This window comes from Myotis nattereri (assembly GCF_964212035.1).
Source record: "Myotis nattereri genome assembly, chromosome: 4".
In the NCBI taxonomy this organism is placed as follows: Eukaryota; Metazoa; Chordata; class Mammalia; order Chiroptera; family Vespertilionidae; genus Myotis; species Myotis nattereri.
Window position 1 is genome coordinate 62866372 of NC_138079.1, and position 27486 is coordinate 62893857.

General features: G+C 38.7%; 1 protein-coding gene across 1 annotated transcript in view; it reads right to left on the reverse strand.

The window, feature by feature from the left end:
- Positions 1-27486, reverse strand: part of FBXL17 (F-box and leucine rich repeat protein 17) — a gene marked incomplete at its 5' end in the record, with an annotated part of 453231 nt that overhangs the window by 137200 nt on the left and 288545 nt on the right. The window contains one exon of the mRNA XM_081090051.1: positions 21517-21593. Coding sequence (XP_080946177.1) covers positions 21517-21593 — 77 coding nt within the window. The remainder of the gene's footprint in view (positions 1-21516; positions 21594-27486) is intronic.

Here is a 27486-nt window from a genome sequence, read left to right on the forward strand (position 1 = left end):
AAAATATCTCAGTAGTGATGTTTTTAATTGATTATATGCTGAAATAATTATATTTTGGATATATTTTAGAAATATTTGTATTAAAATATACCAAAATAAATTTCACTTGTTTTCTCTTTCTTCAGTGTGACACTAGAAAAATTTAAACTGCAATATGTAGCTCACATTTATGGCTTTCTATTGGACAGTGCTGGTTGAGAAAGAGAATCAAAGATTTCTGAGCCCTGGCTGGGTGGCTCAGGTGGTTGGAGCATCGTTTTGTACGCCAAGTGAAGCAACCAACTGATGTTTACATTGCTGTTTCTTTCTCTTTTTCTACCTTCCTCTTTCTCTAAAAATAAATAAACATATCCTTGGGTGAGGATAAAACAAAAGATTTTATATTCAGGAAAGTGCCAAAATATAAGAAATAGTCTCTTCAACTCAAACAAGAGGGGTTGAACTTGATTAAGAATTCCATTAGCAAACAGTTTCATGAATCATAAATGTGCATGTGATATTATAGTAGATATTTAGCATGTTATATTGCCACCTGAAACATTTTTGCATTTTAAGATTACAATCTGCAGAGAAAACATTTAAAGAACTTTAATTTTAGAATATATATTTACTATATATATATTCAGAATTAGTTCTAATATATAAATATAAATGCTGGATAAGCTGTCACTGGAACACCAGAGTTCAGTATAAATAGATATACATATAAAAAATTTGAAGTCAGAAACTGAAAAGCAAAAACCTTAAGAAACCAGAGATTTGTTCTCCCTTTCCGAAGCTTCTCTGATAGCTCCCCTTTATTGGTCTCTTCACTGATCTCAGTACAACTCATCCTCCACACCACTGTTTCGAGTTCTGTTTTGGAAGATAAATTTGATTCTGTCGCTTTTCTCCTCAAACACCTCCAATAACTCCCAATATTTATAGCAATGAAGTCCACATTCTTTAAAGTTTGCCAACATCTCACTCCAAATTACCTTTCCATTCTCATCTCTGAGAATACTCCAGTGCAGGCACATGGCTTGCCCTTTTCAATCTTGCCAAGCTTGCTCATAGCTCTGCTGCCCCTGTCTCCCTCCTTGTCTGCCGGTGATCTCACCTTTCCTTCGGTGATACCTTGGTGACTCAGGGTGGCCTCTTCTATACTCACCAGGCATCTGGTATGTGGATATCATCATATACCCCACTCATCACATTATATTGTACATACAGATCTATCACCCCACCCAATATCAGTTTGACAGTGAGTAGAATAAAGATAAGAACCTTGGTATTTCACCTTTGTGCCTCTAGTATCTAGTACAGTGACAGACATGAACTAAGTCTTCAATAAAGATATATTGATTGAAATAAAACAAAACTCTTATATTTCTGAAACATCTAGCACTTTCTTGCAACCATGACCTAATCCCTATTGTTCTACCACAACTTAGAATGCTTTTCTTTTTGAAATGTTTACTCTTGTTTTACTTTTATTAGAATAACACATGTATATTGTTTACTTTAAAGTTAAATATTACAACCAGCAGTGCTATTTCCAAAACCTACCTCCTGAAATCAACTACTTCCACCTCCTTTAGTATTTTTTTTTTATTCTTCCCTCAGGCCTCTTAAGGAGGACATAGGTAAAAGAAGGCAGGTCTGCCTCAAATATTCATTCTTCCTTAAATATCTTGTTGAGTACTTTATACATCATAGATACTCAAACACTTGTTGGTTGATTAAATAAATGGATAAGTGAATATTCTTGCTCTTTGGTGCGTGTGCACAAACCAGTGAACATTCTGAAGTGGTGATGCATTCATATACCACAGTCAAGGGAAATAAACAAGTTAAAATGGGGCGCCAATTTAGAATAAGTAGGGAGGAGCTAACAAAAGGTAAGACAAGGTGGGCAGAAACCAGGAAATCCTCCAAACCAAAAAAGTCAGGATAGAAGTTATGTGAATGAGTTTAGAAACAGGTATTTTAAATGTGCATTCCAGCTGAATAGCCTTGGGCAAATCACAGGACTTTCCTGGGTCTCAATATTCTTATCTGTAAAATAGGGATAATGCCCCTCCCCTTCCTTTAAGTAAGGATCCGGCCTGCTCTATAAATGAAAGCTGCTTTATTATTTTTGTGAGTTTAGATGGGAATAACAACAACTACAACATCACCCTGGCAACCTTGAAAATGAGGCTGTCTAACCAGAAGCTTCTTGCATACCTACTGCTGAGGCTTCACCTGGCTAGGGTAAAAGGGAAAGAAGTGGTTAAACTTTGTAAGGGGCAGTATGTGGGCAGGATATGAGAACAGGTTCCTTTCAGGAGCACTAATCCTACTCCCATTAATATGACAGTCACCTTTTTGTTTGGTTGGTTGTTCAGGAAGTCTACCAAGAAACATCAAGTTTCTTTGATACATGGCACACTCAGAAGCACAATAACAATATTTTAGAAATGACAATGGGATCTGATTACTGCTAAAAGTTAATACATATACTTGATGGAAAAGTAAATTACATAACATCCTACACTAATGTAATCCATACAATGAGTTGAAACTCTATCTTCAACTTTCTATTAAGACAGAAAGGCCAGAGTCTCAAGACAATAAAATCTCACTAGAGAGTATCATATACCAGAACCTTAAGTTGCTCTCAGCATCTCCACAATGATTCAGTGCATTAAAGATAAGTGATTGGTTAAAAGCATTTAAATCAACATTATGTTCCTGAAATTTTCCATGAACAAAACAATATCCATATAGAAGGATTTTTAAAAAATGATTTCGTTGTAAAGGAAAAGAGAAACATAGCACAATAAATTATATTAAAGCATTTGCTAGTGAAGTAACATCATCTGCTAGGTAGAATTAACCCAAGGTCTTGAATCACGAAGTTCTCATAGGTGACAGCTAATCAAAAACACCTGTGCTCACTTCCATTTACCAAAGACACATGAAATTTATGAAATAGCTTCTGCGCATGATCATTAAATTGATCTGCAAATATAAAACCTCAAAGCAACTAACAATATTATAATATTGTCCTCATTGCCCTAAATAACCTAAATAAAGGTAGAGGGAAGAAAAATTCTCTTCATGGATGGCAGTAGACCAGCGGACCTCAACCTATGGGTCGCGACCCCTTTGGCAGTCGAATGACCCTTTCACAGGGGTCGTCTAAGACCATCCTGCATATCAGATATTTACATTACGATTCATAACAGTAGCAACATTACAATTACGAAGTAGCAACGAGAATAATTTTATGGTTGAGTCACAATATGAGGAACTGTATTTAAAGGGCCAGAAGGTTGAGAACCACTGCAGTAGACTTTGCTAGTTTTGCAATATTGTTTGTAAATAACAACTGAAACCATTTTACTGGTTGTGATCTAATTTTTTGAGGGGGATCCCAAACAGAGAAATAAAAATGGTACGTATGGATATTTTTATGTTTTTAATGAAAGCATAACAAGTCAAAACCAAGTCTCAAAATGAAATTAATTTTTAATTAAATTATTTCATCCTTACAAATGTTTAAAGTTATGCTCATTACAATAACAAAAACAAAATTTAAATAATCTGAATTTGAATATTTGAGAAAATTAAAAATGTATTTCTTTTAACATAATTCTTTGGCTAAAAGTGCAGAGAGAAATTAGTTTCTTAGTGTCAGCTCACCCGTGTCCTAGAAAAAAATAAACTACAAACAAACAAACATTCCATGGGTAATATTTTCAATATATACTCTATTGGTGTTTTCCTCCTGTGCTGTTAAAGGTCTTTGATAACTCTAATAACGAGAGAGAGAGAGAGAGAGAGAGAGAGAGAGAGAGAGAGAGAGAGAGAGAGAGAATGAGAAAAAGAGAGAGAAGGGAAGACAGAAATGCATAAATTATCACTGTCTTGCAAGTTATTATTTTCAAACTAGTGACCTGATGCATCAATTCGTGCACATTGAAAGGAAATTAATTAGAAGATGGCCGGTGGGGCGGGACTGGGCGAGACGGGCCAGACATGCCCTGGAGCCAACCTCCCATGGTCCCTCCCCAGCTGGCTGCACCTGGGGTGGCACCATGGCTTGAAAGGCATCTGCAGAGTGAGCCGTGTCCCTCTGGCAGTGGGGTTCCTCGGCGTGGCCTGTGGGAATTGGGCCGAAACAGGCTCTCTGACATCCCCCGAGTGCACTCTGCAAAGTTGCTATCGTACAGGGTGTGGAATGCAAACACAAGTGTGCAGTAAACCAGATTCGGGGCTGACAGTGGCCCAGCAACAACATAACCCATGGCCAAAGGTGAAATCATGCGGCCCTGCGAGGAACTGGGCTCCCTCCTCTCTGGTTTTGGGGTGTGTCACCTGAGAACCCACCACTTCCAAGTCACTGCAGCTCGGCAGCTCCTGTGTTGAGCGTATGCCCCTGGTGGTCAGTGTGCATCATAGCTACCAGTCAGATGGACACTTAGCATACTGACCTTTTATATATATAGATGACAAAAATTGCAACTCACAAAGTTGTAGGTAAAAGCCCCAAAACTAAACTTTTCTTTCAAAGATTATTGTGCTCCAGATATACTAAAAATCCTTTTACTACAAAATAGTTAGAAATTCTGGATAAAATATAGTAAGCATTCTTTTAAACATATTGCTGATTTTGTAAGAACATAAGAAAAAAAATTACCATTAAACCCAGCAATTCTTCTCCTAAGTATCTATTCAAGATAAATGAAAGCCTGCACCTATACAAAGACTTGCATAAGAATGTTCATAGCAGTATTACTCATAAAAAAGTAGAAACAACTCTGAATGTCTATCAACTAGCAAATAGAAAAACAGAATATGAAACAGTCATTCAATTGAATACTATCAGCAGTTAATAGGCATGAAACATTGATACATGTCACAACATAAACTTTAAAACATAATGCTAAATGAAGGAAGACAGATGCAGATCACATCTTATATGACTCAATGTAAATGAAATGTCCAGAAAAGGCAAATTTATATTATAGAGAAAGTGCAGCAGTAGTTGCCTGAGGTTGGATATGGAAACAAGGATTAACTGTAAACGGAAATAAATCCGGATTTCTAGAAATTAAAAATATGATTATGGAACAGAGAGCTTAAAGTGAAACTTAGTGCTCAACAAAAACATAATAAATTGAAAGACAAATCTGAAGATAGCATCATTTCCAGCACAGGGAAAAAAGTACAAAAGAAAGATTGATAATCACAGCACAAGAAGGTCTAATATACAATTAATTAAATGTCCATAAAAAATAATATAAATAATGGGGGAAAGTTAATGTTTAAGAAAATAATTATTAAAATTTTCCCCAAACTGATTCCTCAGATTCAAAATGCTCTACAAATTCTAAGCATGATAAATAAAAAAAACATAAGTAGAGCTAACACAGAAAAACCGTATGACACTACCAAAAAAAAAAAAATGATATTACCAGCAGTCAAAAGTAAAAAGACAATCACTAAGGACCGATGATTGACTGCTCTCTCAATACAATGGAAGCCAGATGACAGTGGAATAAATAATATTTTCAAAATACTAAAAGAAAATAACTGTAATTCTAATACTGGGTACCCACCTAAGTATTATTCAAAAACATAGATAAACTAAAATATGATCTGATATTTTTAAAATATCCTAGATAATAAAAAGCTAATATGCAAATTAGAGTGGACGGTGGAACGACCTTCCAAAACGACCTTCTGGAACAACCAGGGGGCGGGGCCGCAGGGCCATGAGGCAGCCAGGGCTGCAAGGGCCAAGTCCCTTGCATGAATTTCGTGCATCAGGCCTCTAGTTTGTGTATAAAAGCCTCAAACATTTTGCTTAATGAACACAACTTTTACCATTCTTAAATAAACTGACAAATAACAACATTATCCTACTTAATTCAAACAATTAGGTACAAAATTATATATTACTAGAGGCCCGTTGCAGGAAGATTCCTGCAAGAATAGGGCTTCCTCAGGCCTATTCCTGCAAGAATAGGGCTTACTGAGGCCGGAGAGAAGCAGTGGAGAAGGGAGCAAAGCCCTTCACCCAGGCTGGCCAGGCACCCCAGTGGGGACCCACACCCTGAAAGGGGTGTGGCCAGCCTGAAAACAGCCCTCAACCCCTCACGCAGGCTGGCCAGCACCCCAGGGGGACCTCCACCCTGATCTGGGATACCTTTCAGGGCAAACCAGCCGGCCCCCACCCATGCACCAGGCCTCTATCCTATATAAAAGGTTAATATGCAAATTGACCCTAACAGCAGAAGGACTGGGAATGACTGGTCACTATGACACACACTGACCACCAGGGGCAGACGCTCAATGCAGGAGCTGCCCCCTGGTGGTCAGTGCGCTCCCACAGGGGGAGCTCTGCTCAGCCACAAGCCAGGCTGATGGCTGCCAGTACAGCGGTGGTGGTGGGAGTCTCTCTGGCTGCAGCTTAGGCCTGCTCCCCGCTTGCAAGTGGACATCCCCTAAGGGCTCCCGGGCTGCCAGAGGGATGTCTGACTGCCAGCTTAGGCCCAATCCCCCGGGGAGCGGGCCTAAGACAGCAGGTGGTCATCCCCCAAGGGGTCCCAGACTGCGGTAGGGCACAGGCCGGGATGAAGGACCCCCCCGAGTGCACAAATTTTTATGCACCGGGTCTCTAGTATTATATGATACATTCTTGCAATATTTTCCCACTATATCAACTAGGAAGTTTCCAATCCTGATTCCTCATTTCCCAGCCCCAGGAGATTTAGTAATAGAAATACCTGCTTTAAGAGATGTTTGGAAAACTGACAGCTTTTTCCCCAAGAACAACACACTGGTCAGAGGACACTAGTTAGGGGACACAGGTGTCAGTCCATTTTCCCAACTGTAGGTCTTCCCAACTGTAGCAAAGGACACTGCTACACTGGCCACATTTCAAAGGTTTCCCCCTTGCTTAGTTATGTCATTTTGGGACCAGATTAATACATTAGGCACAGCAATATTCTTAGTGATGCTGCTGCCTGATATTAGCTAAGCTTTCTCCCTGTTGCAAAAATAAATTGGAAATCCGAAGGTGCCTGTGCCTGCGGCCACGTCTGGGCTGCGTGTAAGGTGTCAGGGTTCCCTGTGAGGCTGGGCCTGGCTGGCCCCGAGGCTGGAGCAGAGGGGTCCAGAGACAGCAGTGCCGTCCTGTCAGATGACTTACCCGCTCCATCTCAATCTTAAGAGTAAAATATCTGTTTATTAAAAAAATAAAACTGAGCAGAGAAGGCAAGAACTATAGTGTGCTGGTGGTTACATGTCTGCCCTCTAAAAAATATAAAATAATTTTAGTATTTAAAGTCAATCTAAAGCTGATTTAAAAATCCTACAGTGGGTCAAGAGGTAACAAAACCATTTCCCTTTCTGAGTGAGAATATGACCTTTGGTTAACGTCCTGAAGATGTTCTCCCTTAAAATGGTTCATTAACCATGTAACTAGGCAACATTGCTTACAGTAAGAGGGACTCTAATTGGTAGATAGCACCTATCTGGTGTGAGAGAACTTTCAGGACTGGAGGGGTGCCCCCGCTTTAGATTCCCCAGGTGCAGTCATTCTTGTAACTGGACATGTAACTTTTGGGGATGCTAGATGCTATGCCTATTGATTGTTCCAAGAGATATTAGTTCTTGGGGGTTAGAAGCCTCCAAGCCAGAGCAAGGCCCACACCCATGCCAAGTGGCCCTCATCTCCTTGCACTGCAGCCTTCATCTGGAGGATGAGCGATGCTTCCCTGGCTGCTGGGGGACTGTGCCGCGCACCGTCGCAAGGTGTCCCACCGGAGAGGGCTGTCTGACGCTGCACTGCCGCAAGCAGCTCCCATGCCTCACGCTGCTGGGAGACTGGACCAAGGATGGCCCATGTCTAAACGTTCGGCTGAACCTCTTAAGATCTTATGGTGTCCTAGGCACCTAAATGTTTCATTTTCAGTATTTTTTTGTAACCCAGGATAAATAGCATATTGCTAAAGTCATGAACAAATTAATTTTTATAACGTTTTCATTTATTCATTCAATTCACTCAAGAATATTTTTAAAGGTGCATCGTAGCTGCTCTGTGATAAATGGACTGTAAGGGAAGAAGACAAATAGGGAATACAACTAGGTGGCTAACGCAGTTGTCAGTGGAGCTATTAATATGAGCAATACTTGGAGGGTAGCACGCACTTGGCTTGTTAATGGACGTGATTAAAGAGACAAGAATCGTGAGGCCTCAGGGGCAGCCCAGTTTTGGCTGTGATGCCACTCACCGAATCAGAGAAGCCAGCAATGGTCATGAGGAAGGGAGAGGCACGGTGGTGAAGAACAAACAGCCATCTACTCTGCTTCCAGAAGAGCCCCCCGAGAGGTAAGCACTTACAGGAGCCAGGGAGAGGCAAGGGAGCTTTGGGAACAGGGACGACACAGCCCCAGCCTTAGCATCAGCATTACACACTTCCTTCCTCGCACGGGAAGCAGGGGCAGGTAAAGAAGAAACAGGAGAAACTGCAGAACACAGGTGCCGGTGTGCAGCACATCACGTGTTAAACGGGAACACCCCCAAGTGCAACTTCCGTGGCTGTTCAAGGAGAAAACCTTCCACGATGTACTTGAGGATAACGGATTTGCAGCTATATGGTGCTTGAGAAATGTGCGATGGCTGTAATTTAACTCCCTGTATGTGGGCTTCAGGATGCACAGTGGCATATTCCAAACCAACTTTTAAAGAAAATTGCATGGAATTTTCAAGACATCGGGAGCGTTCTTAGAAGTTATGCAGAAAAAACGGGTTTTTGATAGTCATGATAACACTCAGTGCTGCCAGCTCGCAGGGAGGCTCTTCTTGCCTCAGTATGGTTAGAATTACTGTTGACAATGTTTTAATTAAAAATTTGAGAGATTCAAATGGGAGAATATAGGTCACTGAATTTTCATTCACCGTGCAAGTATTACTAGTGGCAGAAAGCAAGCTTTGTGAGCGAGGGTCCACTGTGGGCCCCGGAGCCCATCTCCCCCGCGGTAGCTGGGAATTGAGTATGTGTTGGCGAGAATGATTTGGCTTTCAGTCAGCCAGTCAGGGGACTGAGCATGCACAGTTAGAGACCCGCCTGGCACAGAACAGAAGCCCAGTTCACAAAACACTCAAGTCCACACAAATCATACATTATCACCGCAAGCTGGAGGGGATTCGATCTTTCCTAGCAGGTTGTAGATTTAGATAGATTTGTAATAGTCCAAAAATACACTATGCAGCTCCAGAGCCTAATTCTACAATTTTCAACTGGTTTCCTAAAGTTGAAATAAAAAAGAGGTAAATATTTGTAGAGCCCGCTGCATGTAAAAAAACGGTTTAAGGAGCCTTAGCCAGTACCGGGAAACCTTGAGAAATTACAATAGGTATCTAATTTAAATGCAGTAGCTTAAAATAACTAATTTTAAAGTATATGCTATGTAGGGTATTAAAAATAAAGACCACTTGCCTGAATAAAAAGTTAAAATTGTATTTTTGCATAAATCCGAGAGAGTAGAATAGATTCCAAATCAACAGTGTATCCAGCAGAGAAGAATGAGCTGCATGGGGAAAGCAGCACAACTGTGGAAAGGCTATGGCTTCCCACATAATTTGCGTGTGTGCAGGAGAGAGTCTTTCTTCAGATGTGTGCTGGTTGGTAGCCTATCTGTCCTCAAAGGCCCCCAGCTCCAGAATCAGTGCTTTCTTCCACAGAATGATGAATGTGATGGATGATACTGACATGTGTAGCACTCACTGAACTTGCTCTAGCCCCCAAATACTGCGGAAGTAAAAGAGCATGACAGAAATGTGGGCAAAATATGCATATGGGGAGTAGGAGACCAGCCTTCATCACGATACATTTCACGAGCATGTAAGTAACTCATAATGGTGTCCTGGTAAATACTACACACTGAAAGCTTTGGCAACAAAGACGCCACAGCTTATGTGCAAATTCCAGCCTGCTTGCTGAACTTACTCCCCTTTCTGCTGCTCAAGAAAGATATGTTATCAGAATCCAAGTGAGTCAGAAGAAACCACGAAATCTGTTCTAATTTATAATTTTTTAGAAAGTAAATCATTTGCCAACCTTGACTGCAAGGTGTGTTGTAATGGCAAAGTTGAAAACAAATGCTTTAGAGGACTTTGTCCAATTTCTTTTGTAAACTAGAGCAGAAGGTATGATTTTCAGAAAAAGCCAAGTACATTTGCCTCAACACAAAATAGGACTGATTGAATTTCAAACTTCATTTATTTTGTAGAGCTGAAATGTTAAGTTCCTTATTCTGTTCAAAATTGACTTGAATCTTATTTATTATGATATATATGTGTATATATCATGTATGTATGCTATTATAACTGCTATGTTTTATTATATATATATATATATACTCATATATATATCATAATAAATAAAAGTAAAAAAAATAAACTATATTTTTTTTCTCATACATTTAAAAGAAGTTTCTACTGCCCAGTTGGCATGGCTCAGTGGTTGAACATTGACCTATGAACCAGGAGGTCACGGTTCTATTCCCTGTTAGGGCACAAGCCTGGGTTGTGGGCTTGATCCCCAGTGTGGGATGTGCAGGAGGCAGCCTAACAATGATTCTCTCTCATCATTGATGTTTCCATCTTTCTTGACCTCTCCCTTCCTCTCTGAAATCAATAAAAGTATATTTAAACTATATATATATGTATGTGTGTGTGTGTGTGTGTGTATATATATATATACACACACACACACATACACACACACACACACACACACACACATATATATATATATATATATATGTTTTAAAAAGAAGTTTTTGCTTACTAAAAGGTGTGACTGAGAATTTCAAGTACACTCCCTGCAAGCATGTCCATGAAGTGCCCTTCTGGATGGTCTTGGCGTGGTCATGGCTCTTTCCTGCATGGCTGTCAGGTCCTCAGGACACCAGAGAAGCACCTCTGGATTCCATATCACAAATGTGACTTCCCAAGGCTGACTGTGGAGATAGCCTCAGACACACAGAGGGCAGGGCAGGGGCTGGATCCTACTAGGAGATTAGTGATTTTAAATCTAAAAGAGCAGAAGTAAACTTTATGACAGGAAACAAAATATCTTCAGAGCAAACCTGCTTTCTTGGAGAAGATCCTAGAGCCATATGTGAGGAAAGGTTAGTAGGAAGGGAAAAAATGGGAAATTTTACCTAATTAAGAGATAGAGATGATTAAAAGCATGCTACAAGTAGTGAAAAATCAAAGAGTATTTAGGCAGTTTTCTACATAACTTTTTATGTTTCTAAGAGTTATTTACCTGAAAATAGTATCTTGGCAAGTGAAATTTATATTGTATTCATATGAAGAGAGCTAATTTTAAAAGGGTATATAATAACAAGTAGAAAAGTACCATAACTCCCTGAAGACGGAGAAAGTTTTCTTTTGTTTACTCCTTATTGCTAATTTTTAAAATCTCCATTTCTCTGCCCACACTCTGTCATTCCCAAGGAAAGACAAGTTGCTTTCAGGCATTCGGCACACACTGGATCAGCCACATCAACTCAACACAATTGTTTGAAAAGTTGAAAAGTTCAAACTATTTATTTAATGTCATGCAGACAAACCCAAGAAAAGGAACGAATTTGACTGATGAATTCTAGGTGATTCAGTCTTACAAACCCAAGGGACTGTTTGAGGATAAAGCTTAAAATGAATAGTTCAACATTAAAGTTAAAAGTAAGTTTGATTTACTTAATTAGGAAATTAAATGAATAAAACTACCTTTTTGCCTCAGGAGGCAGTGCCATTTAATATCTATCCTAAACTAAAATCACGAAGAGAATTTATTCAATTCTCTTACTCCCCAAAATACGAGACGGAAAGAACATTAAGCCCTTATTTCATATGTAATAAGATCAACATACGGGACTTGACAAGCTTGGGAAGGTTGGCACCTTCTACCTTGAGAAGAATGGTGTCCACTTTCACCAAGGAACGCCACCCATTTTTTGCTGTTGGGCAGGTCACTGACTGGCTGATCAGGTTCCTACCTAAATACCTAAGGAGAAATGGAAACAGAGCAGTGTTTTCCAAACTGCTGGTCATTCTAGTAAGTGATAAAATCAATTTAGTGAGAATCCAACAAGCATATTAAGTGCAAAATGTATTTTTCACTGCAATATGAGGAAATTTGAAAGCCCCAAATGAGATTATGTAAGGCCATATAGTTTGAACACTTTTCTACTCATTTCCAAATGGGCCCAGGGGGTCTAATTTTAGCACTTAAAACAAATGCAGAGAATCTGAGCTAAATAAAATCAGAAGGAAAGCTCCAGAAAGCTGATGGCGTAGCTAAAATGTAAAACTACGTCTCCTTCCCATGCCCCATGCCTAACTTCCCCCAAAGCAGAAAATGTGGGAAGGATTACGAGAGTATTGGGGGTGGGGGAGACTGGAAGTTTGTAGTGTGTTGGGAATCCCTAACTGAGGATGCTTTAACCCTGGGGCTGATGGTGTTGAGTTGTAATGGGGAGGCCGTAATGTGATGAGATATAGAATAGGCTTTAAGCTGGAGGAATACAAGGCAGTAAATACAAGATTCAGGATGCAGAGAAGATGAAATTTTCCACATACACAAGCCTAATTCACTCAAAGAACCAGAGTTCTTTAGAAAAACAGCTGATATCATGTCCCTGTCAGGAAATGCATAAGCTAAACCTGGTATATCTCAACAGAGTCCGTCTATGTCAAAGAGTAGGGAACCAACTTGAAGAAGTGTCTACCACCAAAGATAGACCAGTTGAATATCAATAAGAAAAAAATGTCTGTGATGGATTGTTCAGTTTATGATGATAATTTAAGAAAGAAACAACAATTCCTCATTGCTCATCTTTGGAGGATGAGGGAAACCAAAACAATATTTTGAAAACTGGTAAATAAAGAGACAGACTCATATATTATTTCTTCCTTTCCCATATACATTAAACTCAGGTAAACTAAAAGGCTGATAAAAAAAAAAAAGGTGCTCTTAATATAAGGAAGTCCTGCTAACAAATGAAAAGAGAAAGACCTGGTACGGCTTAATTGTATCATGGTTAGTGGATATAATGATGGGAGTCTAATTAGTGACAGACATAGAGTAGAGCCAATTATTTTAATGTTTAATTTATATTTTGCTATGAGTGTTTCCTTCGCTTTCTAATGGGAAACTTAGCAGATGTTTGTTTGTTTTTCTTGGTTTGGTTTTGTTTTTTCAAAATAAATCAGATGCCAAGTGTGTTAAGCAGTCTAATTAACCAGTAAATAGAGTAGGAGATTTAGTCAAACATCAACTGGGAAAAGCAAGATTATCTCAAAGAGAAGGTGAAACTCTTGGAGAGCAAGTGAAGGAGACATAGTTTGATGCTTTAGAAGGAGGCATGCAGCTCTGGGTTTTTCCTCCCTTTCTGCTCCTCCTGTTCATGATACCTCAGAAAATGAGGAGCACTAACATTAAAGGCACAGAGAAGACAGAGCAAATCTTCGCTGGAGAGAGAGTCAATCGGAGTTGGTAGAGAACATTCTTGGAGGAAGGTCTCCAAAGGGCAACTGAGGCAGATTGTGACAGAGCCCTGCAAACTTCAGAGTCAAGTATAAGGAAGATGAATGTAAGAGAATAATTGCTTGTGTTTACAACTGTGCACCTTCAGAAATATCTGTACTTTAAAAAACTGCTATGAAATTTTGTCATCTAATGTTGGCTAAAATTGCTTTTGAAGGGTCATTTGAGTGAAGAAATCATCTCTATATGAAAAGCAGAGAAAGTTGAGAATTATCTGCACATAACCCAGTAAAATATTTCCAGTGGGGAGATTTTTAGTTCCAGCATTGCTTAATTAATTAAAAGCTGTCCAGGCTCAAATTTCTCATCTATTAAAGAAGAGTAATAATATTTCTTCTTCCTTCATAAGTTTTTGGTAATAATTTCAAAAAGGAATGTAAGAAAATTTTATTACTCATGAAGAATTACATGCGGTTTTGAAATGATTAATAGAACATTTGTTCAATATATGAATACACACTGAACATCAATGAGAGTTGTCTCTAGCTTCTGGCTAGGGACTGCTTAATCATAGCATGTAACTGATACTTCTTGTCAGCATAACAAAGTTATGTGTATAAGCACATTAAATCTATTAAGTTCCATAACTACTGGTATATAATTAGATCCCATGGAGTCGCTACTTTGTAACATTGGATTTTTTAAAATATACAGATGGACAAACATGGTAGTATAAAATCATTATTAAAACTCTGACAACTGGGAAAATGCAAGTTTTCTAGTAATAAACCTAAGCACATCACTGACCTGCAAGTGATAATGCAAGAGACTGACTTAATAGTGAATCTGTACCATACTGTTACTCACAAGCCATGTGAACCCGAGTCTTCCCAGGCCTGTCTCCACATCTGTAAGCATGAGTATTAATAGCACCTATTTGAAGTGGGGTGTTTAGGGGATTGAATGAATAATGTCCACAGAAGACATCAATATATGTTAACTATTATGATTATTGTTGTAAAAGTTTTACATTGGACTTCTTTTAATTCAACTGGATACTTAATTAGTAGTTAAAACCAAAAGTAGTGTATCCTTTTATATATGTTAAGTGAAGTTGTTACCATGGGAATGGTGAAGACGACAGGAAAAGTGGAGATTAAAGTTGGAGCTTACCCTGAATTTTCAACTAGAATATTTTCATAAGGTTTCTTCAAAATTTGCCCATGTGTGCACGTAATCACTTTGGCTGATTTCTGTTCTTTCTTTAGATTAACCAATGCATGCAAACTCATCCATTCAGACACCTGTTCTTGCTTGGAGCCTTTCCTGAGGCAGTACTCCCTGAAATGCACTTCCTGTTCATCTCTGCCCCACCCCCCCACCCCCCGCACCCCGCCCGCCATGTCTCCTACACCATGAATCCTTCCCAACAATTTCAGCCTCTGATGACCCTGACCTCCTGAGCCCCAACATCTTATAGAGCCATGTAAATCTCTGACACCATCATATTGCTGAATGTTAGACAACTTTTTCTTTCTCAACACAAGAGTAGCTACTTCTCAACCATCTCAGTATTCTCCACAGCATCCAGCCAGCACACAGACAGCAAATATGTGCTGAATGAAACAAACATAAAACCAGTAGAGAATAAGTCCCAGGATTGCAAAAAGTTTTGAAACATCATACAGATCAATTCCTTACCCAAATGCTTCCATTTTCCCACATCCCCCTCAGAGATGATCTCAGCTTGAATAACTCCTGTAAGAGGTAACTCACTACCACACAAGACATCTACTTTCAAGAAATTTTAAACACTAGAAAGTTTTTTATGTGGAATACTAGAAATCTAGTATTACTGCAAATTTCTTGGTGTTCACTGCAGTCCCCTTTAGCTCTACTCATCAGTGATAAAATACTGATAATAATAAATAATGATTCTATTTATACTACAGGATAATACAAGGAAAACAAATGCTCAGTCTGTATACTCCAGAGTACTAAGCAATGCTGGGAAAAGATAGGAACTCTGTGAAAAATGACTGTGTGACTGAAACAAATTATTTTATCTAGAAAAGAACTTCACAAGATTAATGTTAAAAACAGCTAATTAAAATTAAAAACATTTTTGAAATTTGAAAAAATAATTGAGGGAAGAAAAGTTGGAAAGTTAATATTTCAGTTACTAATTCAGTTAAATCTGGAAATTTAGTATTTAATTAATAAAACTAATAAATGTATTTGGGGGTGTAAGAAAGTTTAGGGGTAGGTGCATTTGTCTTTTAAATGTAGGTTAGAAAGTTTCTTAATTCTAAAAAAATGTCTATTATATATAAAACTAGAGTTGGCCTTTGAATTGGTTACAGGAATATATTCTTAAAGAAATGTCTTAAGATGTCTTTCTCAATAGATTTGAGATCTGTAGTCTAAGATGGCAAAACATAATGATAAGCATTGTTATTGTTCAGTCTTTTATTTCAATGTTATGTAGTTGCAGATCTAGCACGAGATAAGAAATAGGGAAAAAAGTCACAATTTTTTGTTGTTGTTGAGCAAAGAAAAGCATTTAGAAAACGTGTAATTAAATTCATATCTTTGGTGAAAAAATCATAACCATTACTTAGAAGAAAGGAAAAAACAACAACATAATACTTGCTAAGTACAGCAGTAGACATATAAATGCAGTAGTGAGGAACTCCAGGAATAAAATAAAGAAGTTGAAGTGAAGAGAAATAACTTTTAAGATGGACATATAAAAAAAGGAAAATTTGAAACAACAGATTTAGCAATTTGATACTATTTTGCTAGAAACAATATAAGCTATCTATATTTAAATGATAGAATGGAGAGAAAGCATGAATAATCAAGAGTAAACAATAAGATATTCTTTTTGACTTGCAAATGTACTTTCTAAAAGTTCTTTTCTGTCACTTGATAACTATTAGAGTTATTTCTGCTGACAAAAGGAGTTGAATGTTATCCAGCAATCTTTGAAATACAACTCGAAACTGAAACAAAACATAAGAGGGAAAAGATGGGAATTTAATTTTAAATGGAACATCACTGTATGTAATGCATACCTAATAATATAAAAAAGATGATATAATAAAAAAATTATTTTTAGTACAATATTTTTTCTTGGATAATTTATCAGTGTTGGTTTGACTCTATGTAACCCAGAAGGCTTGTTGGGATTTCTTTCTGTTTTTTCAGTGTGCTTACTTTGATAATGTATCCTGGGTCCCCATTTTGGATTAGCTAACAGTTAAAGAGGTTTGGTATCCCTATAAGAGGTTGGGAATGTAGAACTATTAATCTTTCAATAGCCTTAGAAGGTCAATAAGGCTGGGGTGAGGCATGGGTTACACCAAAGCAAAGATTAATGTGAGCGGACCACTCTCTGTCATTCTTCTTGTCTGAGAGGAGATGCATTACCTTTTTACCGCCCCCACCCCTTTAAAAAAAAAAAAAAGTAGGCTAGCCCTGTCCTCTGGATCCCACCAGAATGAAAGCTCCAAGAATGCTGAAACTATACATGGCTTGCATCCACCACAGAGCCCACCACACAGTAGATGCTGAATCAATATTTGTTGACAGAGTGAACACATATCATGTCTGTCATGTGGCAGGCCAATGATAACCATGGGAACAATGACCTCGTTGACTTGGGAGACCTTTAGTCCAGAGCAATCCAAAAGCCTCGTGGCAAGCTTTTGGGTTAGGTTTGAAAGTCCCAGATCAGGCAGAAGCGCACTTGGATCGGGCAGAATAAGGGTCGGCTGAAGACCATCGGGGAGAGCAGCCCAGGCCTGCAGGAGTGACAGAGGCGCTTGTGAAGAGCAGAGTGAGCCATAGGTTGTCAGTGACCTTGTAGCCCCCAAACACCAGTGTCAGTAATTGAGGGTGTACAGTCCTCTTTAATTAAAAGTTATCTGACAACTTAAGAAGAAAAACCAAAGGATGTCCTCTAGAGAGTATTTCTTGGACCCTCGGGGGTGTTAAAGTCAAAAGAAATGCAATGACAATCCAGAAAGAAACCTGGATCCTTTTTACACCTGCCCCCTGACACAGGGTCACGCTGGTAAAATTCACGATAGAGACCACAAATAAAGCTAAGTGCTCTACTCGTCCATTTCATTTATTACACCATCCATTCTGTGCCTGCAGCCCAAGAGGAAGACTAGTTTTGACCTCCATGGGCTTGAATGGTCCAGGTTGATTTCTGTTCCTTGTTTTCCTTTGAATCCTAAATATACACTTTCCCAAGGAGGAAAAATTTCAACAGAAAAGTCTTAGAAGGTGAGTGGAAAGGTGGGTTGGAAATTCTTAACTGACAAATTACTATAGAAACAAAGAAAAGGATAAGGGGACTCAACAGAAAACCATCTAAACAAAAATGAAGATAGCATCGACAAGAGGTAGGTCAGAAACCTAACCCAGCAAATTAAAGACTTTAAACTTCCTGCTATAATTTTGTTATTATTTCCTATAACTTGATTTAGACAGCTTAGGTATAGAACTCAACTAGGGTATAGACTAACAGGTCAAACTTCTAAATAACGATTCCACAAGTGAAAAGCCACACTGAGAGGAGGAGGAGAGCTGATTCTTCTTAAAAAAGAGATGATTTTTATCCTAAGAACTGCCAACTGGTATGAGTATCCATATGTCACCAGGAATGACACAGATGTTTTATATTCATTTTCACTACCTTTGATGGTGAGTATTATCATGTGCCTAACAGATGATAAGACTAGGAGGTTAAGTAACTTGCTCAAGGTCACAAAGGAAAGAAGAGGCAAAGCTGAAATTCTAACCTAATCTCTAACTCTTACGGTTGAGTTTTTCCCACAGTACTGCCCATAACATATATTTGTTCAGTAATAGAAGAGTGACAATATTAGATTTCTCTTCAGGGAACAATTTTCCAAGACTATATTTTCCATTGAGCTGTGTCTGAATTATTGATTTGTTTATAATTGCTATCCCTTACCATAAAGATTTATGTTCAGTCTGGGGAATAAGAAGTCTATTGGAATGATAGTTTTCTTCATGACAACTACATCATATATAAATTAAAATAAACATAACTTCATAACGACCTGGCCAGGTGTTGCTAAGTATTATAATAACACATTCAACATCTGTGAGCATCTCGACAAAAATTACAAATGATACGCCAGGCAAGCTGCTGTTTCTAAATTAATGCATCCTGCAAAAAAAAGTTTCAAAACTCTCAGTATACTATACTGAAAATAAGTACAAACATGAGAAAGGAAGAGAGGAGACAAGTAGCTGGAATATGAGTAAAGCAACAGGAGGCAGAGTAGGGAGTGGTCCTCTTGAAGGACGACATTTTCCCAGTAACAGGTAACATCAAATTTTACAATTTCAGCCTGGCCGGCATAGCTCAGTGGCTGAGCCTCAACCCAGGAAGCAAGTGGTCATGGGTTCGATCCCCAGTGTGGGGTGTGCAGGAGGCAGCCCATTGGTGTTTGTCTCTTATCTCATCAGTTTTTCTGTCTCTTTCTCCCTCTCACTAAAAATTAATAAAAAATAGTTAAAAACAATTTTACAATTTCTAAGCAGCCTCCATAAAGTTCTATAGAACACGTTTCTACTTATCCCAGTTAAAGAAGGAGCGAGGCATGTGTTTTTCCTTCCTCATGTTTATAATTCACACAGGATAAGGGATCACACAGAGCCCTCCCTAGCAGAGCAGTTACCTCAATAACATGCTGTTTCTCTGGTTACAATGAATAATCCTTTTTGCTGTCTTTTTTGACAAAAATTATTCATGTGTTGTTGGCATGGAACCAGGAAAAAAGAGAAGAGCTGAGCGAGCTTTCAGTAATTTGTTCAAATTTTATAATCAAATAGCAATTATATGACAATCTCATAAACTATCGACCTTTTCCTCTCATCCTCCATGGGGCCCTAACATTTTGAACAGCAGAATCAAAAAAGGCACAGAGACATTCACCACAAACCCTCTGAATGCTGCAGACCGGAGGAAAAAGGAGAGAGACAAGGTGGGACAGAGCCTGGAAGGACTGAGGAAAACCGCGATGGGTTCTCATCACCATGGGGGAGTCCCAGTGTTCACTTCTGGTTCCTCTCACCTGCACTGGATCAGGGACATCACTGAGGCAAGTTTTACAAAACTGCTGCCTGGGCCCTATCTCCTAGACATTCTCATTTGTGAGTGAAGCTCAGGCATCAGTGTGTTTTCAAACTCCCCACGTGATTCTAATATGCCCTGACCTAAATAATGGAGAGACATGAATAAGTGCAAAGCATAATGGCAAGGTTTGAACAGGCTTTTCACCTCACCAGAAGAAAAAGAATCCAAAATCTCAAAACATCAAATCAAGAGACTATCACTAACAATAAATAGCAATGAACAATGGCACCAATAACAAAACAAACCTCTTCCAAGACCTATGAAAGGGAAGGAGAAGAATTTTGTGTGAAACTTTTATCCATCCCCCTCCCGTAGGAAAGCAACATTTATCAGTAGAATATTCTGTGCTAACCATTAAACTGAATGCCCGGCCCATAAAGGAGTATGAAGTCAAACATTAATCGCACACTTTACAAATGAGGAAACTGAGCCTCAGAGAGGTGAAGGCCAAAGGACAAAGACAGAACTTGATCCCAGATCTGTCTCAAGTGCGTAGCTTTGCTCTTCTCCATATCTTCTGGAATGTTTCTCTGCACTGTCTAACTTAATGGATGCTGTAACAGAGTGTAATTTCAGGAACATTTTCCACTGTGGGACCTTGAAGGTTTCATTCTAAGAAACTTAATCCATAGCTCTCCTGGCTATTAGCAGGCTAACATTGGTGGTGAATAGGTAAAGGGAAGGAAATAAAGTTGAAGCGGCAGATAGAGGCCTAATGGTAAAGGACCTTGAATGCCAAGTAAAGAGTCTGGAATGAATGACTGTACTACTTAGTTAACAAATCTATATTTACTATTCTCAAAAAATAAACTCTGAAAAGAAATTAGGGTTATTTTTAAGCCAAACCTTTTTAATATTATGTTTAAATTATAGTTTTAGTAGAGTTTTTCCAAAAGATGAATTTAGCAGCTGATAAAATACAACCCTCTTACTCAGGGCAGCTGGGCAGCCTGACATCCCCGGAGCGGAGTGGAGTAGTAGCATATGTCACCATTAACAATGAAAACTTAACAGGTCACTAGCTTCCCTCAAGGTAGACAGCATATCCTCAAATATAAATGCACAAATAAAACATCAGAAAAGAGAAAAGAAACCCACTTAGATCTCCAAAAAGCCAGATATCTGTCTAAAACTTCTATATTTAGATCAAATACACAAATTAATAAGAACAAATATAAACCTAAATAAAAAAGGAAAAACTAGGTTATTTTTCTTTATTTCTCCAACAGGATGATTTCATACCTTTCATATTTTTATAAAACAATATGATTTTTCTCCACCTTAACTGAATACTGAAAATTAAGATAATTTAAAACATTGCATACAAATGTATACTGTTTCCTTTACTCTCTATATATCTAAACAAGGACATTTCCAATGCTTTAAAAAAAATTGAAGCATTAAGACATTTGGCATTTGGAATATCAGCAGGAATGCATTTGATATGACATTAAATTAAGCAAATCATCTCAATGTAATAATTTTAGTTATATTTATTAATCAAATATTTAATTATCCTGATATTAATTTTCATTGTATAGATCTTTTAGCCATATGTTTTAATCCTATGTGAGTGTGTGCATGTACGTGTGATTACATGTAGCAATAGTTGATAGACATGTTCATTTTACTCTGGTATAGTCTCACAATTTCTTGCTTTTTTCCCGTTATGATCAGAGTTAGCCCAAATAAAGATAAAAGTCTCTAGGAAATATTGCTCTTGATGTCTCTTTAAAACCTTTCAAAGACTCTGTAGCTTTTTATTCTTGAAAAGGATTAGAACAATGGCTCATTACATACCATAATCTGTGATTTTGCAGGACACCAAGTACAGCTCTTTCAGGTTTTGTCCTTCCTTTGCGATGACCTCCACACACCTGAAACACACACACAAAGTGGTGAGTTACACTAATGTGTTTCAAGTTAAATTACAAGAGGTTGGCCAGGACCATAACAGGAAGAGGTCAGCATTTGATGAATGCCACAGCTCTCTTCTTTCAACAAACCTCTTTCAAGGTGTTTCAGGAAAAGGTATTATATTCCTGCTTTAAACTCAAGTGCTCTAATACCTAAATGACTTTAATTAAATACATTTATGACTAGTGCATCTTTTACAACCAAGCTATGAAAAAAGAGATACTCCTATAATGTTACATTTGGTAATAAAAGGCTGGTAAACATATACTATATAATGAGCAGGTCATCCTATCTAATAAAAGAGAAACATGGTAATTAGCCGTACGGCCGCTACCCTTCCCATTGGCTAATCAGTGAGATATGCAAATTAACTGCCAACCAAGATGGCAGCCGGCAGCCAGGCAGCTGACGTGAACAGGGAGGCTTGCTTGCTTCAGTGATGGAGGAAGCCAAGCTTCCCCGCCTGCCTTGCTGGCCTCTCAGCTGCACTCTAAGCAACACTGCAACAAATATAGAAGCTAAACCAGGGGTGGGCAAACTTTTTGACTGGAGGGCAACAATGGGTTCTTAAACTGGACTGGAGGGCCGGAAAAAAAGCATGGATGGAGTGTTTGTGTGAACTAATATAAATTCAAAGTAAACATCATTACATAAAAGGGTACGGTCTTTTTTTTTTTTTTTTTTTTTTAGTTTTATTCATTTCAAATGGGCCGGATCCAGCCAGCGGGCCGTAGTTTGCCCACGGCTGAGCTAAACAAAACCCCGGGCTTCAGCCAGTAGGACCGCAACATTGTTTCAAATACAGAAGGTAAACAAAGGCCAGAAACCTGCTTTCAGCAGCGGAGGTCTCATAGCTGGAGCCGAGCCTCAGAGCTAAAGCTGGCCCAGAATAAAAAAAAAGGAAAAAAGGAGCAGTTGGGAGCTTCAGTCACCCGCCAGCCTGAAAACGGGCCTCAGCCCCTCACCCAGGCTGGACAGGCACCCCAGTGGGGACCCCCACCCTAAAGGGGGTGTGACCAGATGCAAACAGCTATCATCCCCTCACCCAGGCTGGCCAGGCACCCAAGCGGGACCCCCACCCTGATCCAGGACACCCTTCAGGGAAAACCAGCCAGCCACCACCCATGCACCAGGCCTCTATCCTATATAGTAAAAGGGTAATATGCCTCACAGCACCGGGATCAGCGTGACAGGAGGCAGCGACCAAACCCTGTGATCGCCCTGCGGCTCTGTATGTGACAGGGAGCGGGGCCACAACCTCCCTATCTGCCCTGGTCTGTTCGTGATAGTGGGGAGCTCCTCAACCCCCTGATCGGCCCTGCTCTGTGCGTGACGGGGGGAGCTCCCCAACCCTGATTGACCCTGCTCTGTGTGTGACAGGGTACGGAGCCCCAACCCCCCTGATGGGCCCTGCTCTGTGCGTGACAGGGGGCAGCGCCCCAACCCCCCTGATGGGCCCTGCTCTGTGAGTGACAGGGGGCAGCGCCCCAACCCCGTGATCGGCCCTGCTCTGTGCGTGATGGGGTGGCGCCGCAACCTCCCCATCGACCCTGCCTTGAGTGTGACAGGGGGCGGTGCCCCAACCCCCCAATCAGCCCTATCCTGAGCGTGACTAGGGGTGGCATCACAACCTCCTGATCCACCCTGCTCTGTGCATGACAGGGGGCGGCGCCCCAACTCCCCAATCGGCCCTGCTCTGAGCCCGACCAGGGGCTGCACCTAGGGATTGGGCCTGCCCTCTGCCACCTGAGAGCAGGCCTAAGCCGGCAGGTAATTATCTCCCGAGCGGTCCCAGACTGCGAGAGGGCACAGGCCGGGCTGAGAAACCCCCTCTCACCCCCGAGTGCACAAATTTTTGTGCACCGGGCCTCTAGTTAATATTATAAAATAATATAAAAATGATTATAATGAAAGTGTAGACTATACAGATGGATGGTGATTATAAGTGGATGATAATATTGCTATAGTTCAATTACGAATATGGGCTTGAATAACTGAAACACATTGTTTTGTGAAATTTTATTTAACATAAAATATGCTTTAAAAATCTATAACATTTGCCAAAACCGGTTTGGCTCAGTGGATAGAGCGTCGGCCTGCGGACTGAAGGGTCCCAGGTTCAATTCCGGTCAAGGGCATGTACCTTGGTTGCGGGCACATCCCCAGTGGGGAGTGTGCAGGAGGCAGCTGATCGATGTTTCTCTCTCATCGATGTTTCTAACTCTCTATCTCTCTCCTTTCCTCTCTGTAAAAACTCAATAAAATAAAAAAATAAAAAATCTATAACATTGATTATAGAAAGAAAAATTTTTGCACACATAAGAACTTTAAAATCTTTTCATTTAAAGTGGTTTCTACTTAATATTTTAATGAATTATTGCATAGACACAGGCCATTTCAATAATACTGATATAGATATGTAAGATTTATAGTCTTTTCTGGTTTAAGTTAAAAGGTTTTGAATGGTACACTCTGTTCTAATAGCCTTAGTGGGACATGTAGTGCAGAATTGAATGAACTTTAAAAATAATGATTAACAACACTATCCATTTTGTGGCTCAGTTCACTATAATATCAGAAAAACCTGTACAGTCCCAGTGACACATGGGCACATGCAGCCTTCAGTGCACTCCCTGTTTTAATCTTTATAAATAGCAGGTAAGTAAAAGGGTAAAAGCAAAAAGAGTCATTAACCTTTCCTAGGAAGGAAGGATCAAGTAATTTGATACCTATGTGTATAATCCATCAAAAAATTACCGAGCAGCCATCTCTGTCTCTCAGATATTTTATTTGCTGTCTGGCTTATTTGTAGGTATCTTCATAAAATGTCAGGAAATTTTATGTAATTTTACTTCCTATAATTCATTATTGAAAGTTAAATTAGTTATATAAAAGGCACATTTTTCTTTAAAATATATTTTTATAAAATATTATTTTAATGGAATGATAAACATTTCAGAGTTCCTCAGAGTAACTGAATAAACATTCTTTTGGGGGTATTTTAAAAAATTATGATAAAAATTGATAAGGACTTCCATCACAATAAAAGAAAACTTAAAGCTTTAATAAAATATAATTATGATTGATACAGTTTATTATGAAAAGAAATTTAAAAACCTAATTCCATGTCATTTGGCTTTAATGTAGCATTTTAATAAAATCAGAAAAAGGGAAGAATAAAAGGAAAAAGGAAACATTACTGGCAACAACCATGTTTTCTATATAACTTTAAAAACTAATTTTCACATGCTAAGAATAAAAAATATAGGTCCTGGATAATTATAAAATCTTTAGTATTTAAAACAAAAGTCTGACTACTTTCTATCATATCAAGAAACATATTTTCCCAGTCCTCCATTACCAACCAAAAATGTTAGTAGAACCAATATTTGTATGGCCAAAATGAAAGAAAGTAGTGCAGAAATAATCGTCGTATCATTTATTTTGTTCTCATGCTCTTTTCAAGTAGTTCAAAATGCCCAATTTTATATTTTTTTATGAAAAAACTCTAAACAAATGCAATATCCTACTTATGTTCCTGCCACTTGATCCTGTATTAGACATGCTACCAGCACATATAAACATTAAAGATACACAGAGCAGACTACAAACAGCAAATAAGACAAATTGATTTTCCTACACAAGTCAGATCAAATGCTATTTCATAGGCAACAGGAACCCGTATTCATGTAACACAAGATAATCAATCACTGGATGGAAACTGTCCTAAAGCTGATGAAAGGCCATGAGCATCGGGTTTCCTCACTACACAGCAGAGACAAGTTATTATGAATAGATTCTGCAAATATATTAAGCTTACTCAAGGGGCAATAACAGAGATAACACATGATTAGAAGTAAGCAGTAAGTACCTTTCAGACAAAAAAAAAAAAAGAAGAAAACTGTAAGATCCTTTGCTTTTACAAAGGATCACCTATGATTTTTTGCTCTGTTTTTGACAGTTCAGTTACAAACAGTTTTCCAAATACTTTTAATTACAGCATGCTAGAAGTTATGTATTTCAGATAAGAATTCATGAAAAATTATTTCTTGGAAGATTTGTAGCAAACTTTAATGTTTTGAATTTGAATATCATCGTTTACGGATATGATATTTGAGGAGAGAAACTCCAAGTTCTGTGAATCTGGATTGAAATTCTTAACATAATATTAAAACACAAAATTGAGAGGTTCAAATTAATAGTTAAAATAGCTACTGTTTCCAGAGTTGAAAAATGGAACTAGTTCGCATTATCCTGTTATGACAATTGGTGTAAATGGCACCCCTCCTCAGGCCTCTGGCTAGCGCCTGAAGTGCTGTGATCAGTCTCTAGGTCTAGTGTCCAGGCAGCCTGTGCCTACAGCAAGTCTGATGACACATGATAGGTGGGGGGCTGTCCTTTTCTCCTGAAACTTTTAGAGTCTGTTCTAAAATATACTCACAGAAATGCCCTAACATAACACAAGTCCGTGCACCACATTTACTCTAATAATTCTACTCTGTTTTAAAAGAATCTTGGCTCTAGTCATGGCCTTCAGTGTGTTAACATCAGAGCATTTCCAAGTTCACTGTACATATCATATGCAGGCAACAAACAAGGTGGTAAAGCTTAGCAACTGTTTAAACTAAAGCTTAGTGATCATTTAAGCTTTAAATGATATAAATGATTATAGGTGTTCATGTAAGTTGTTAAAGAAGTGTTTTAAAAATGGTAGCAATAAGAGAGAGAAATATTTACAAGGTGATGATCTAAAAGTAAGGAGGAGAGTGACAGAACCAAAGACCACATTTCAAACATTTGCTCCTCTACCCCCTTTCCTACTCACAGATACCACATAGGAAAATATTCATTCATCTCTGTGATAAACTATAGTTTTGTCACTGGGGGCAAGCAGTGAGTCCCTAAACTCAAATTCCAGAATTCAAATATTTCCCATTATTAACCCACCCCTTTTCCCACCATCCCTAAGAGCAAACCTCAGAATACCATATGACCCATATTCTCTATGGGTCAGAATATTATGGGTTACCCATGTCATGCATGACAATCAAAGGAATCAAAAAATCTGGAAAAGAACTACATCCTTAGGGAGAGTGACAATCTATAATATTATTAAAGAGAAATTCGTAACAAAGAAAACTGGCATAGCGGGAAAATGCGGAAGAATGTCAAATACTGTTAAAGTGGCCCATGAACATTAAACACAAGCCCAGTAGACCATCTTCCTGAGTTCTGAGAAGTAAAGGGAGACATCTTAACGAGAGGAAATAAAGAATCAGAAGACATGCATACCAGCCTCACCTTCAAGAAACCACAGAATCACCATCTGCCTTCCCTAAAGCCCCGCATCAGCATTCTCTATAAAATGAGGGCCTGTGTGAAAAATTTCTCAGACCAAACGTCCTGGGTGCGTTTAAATATATTTTAGTTTATTCTGAACTGCCACCCCTCAGATTATTTTCCTGCTTTTATGTTTGGGCAGGGTTGTGAAGAGAATAAAAAAAATTGCACCCCTTGTAAATCCCAGAATAACAGCTGTTGAGTACACACATATAAACTCCATTAGAATACTGAAAAGGGCCAGAAAACCTGTTCCAAAGTATTCAGAATCACCCGTTATAACAACATAAGTTTACGCTCCCTTGCTTTTGATAATTTTTAAAATTACCTAAAATATTTGCTGAAAGTTGAAAAGCCAAAAAAAGGTTTCTTTTGTGAGCTATACAGGATTTTTCTTTTAAAGAAGAGAAGGTATTTCTTAGTTTCAGTGGAGGAAAAATCTGTCTCCTTAGCAATAGATTCCTAATCACCTGATTTATGTGAAGGGTAAAGGTTAATGAATTAAGCTGTGTA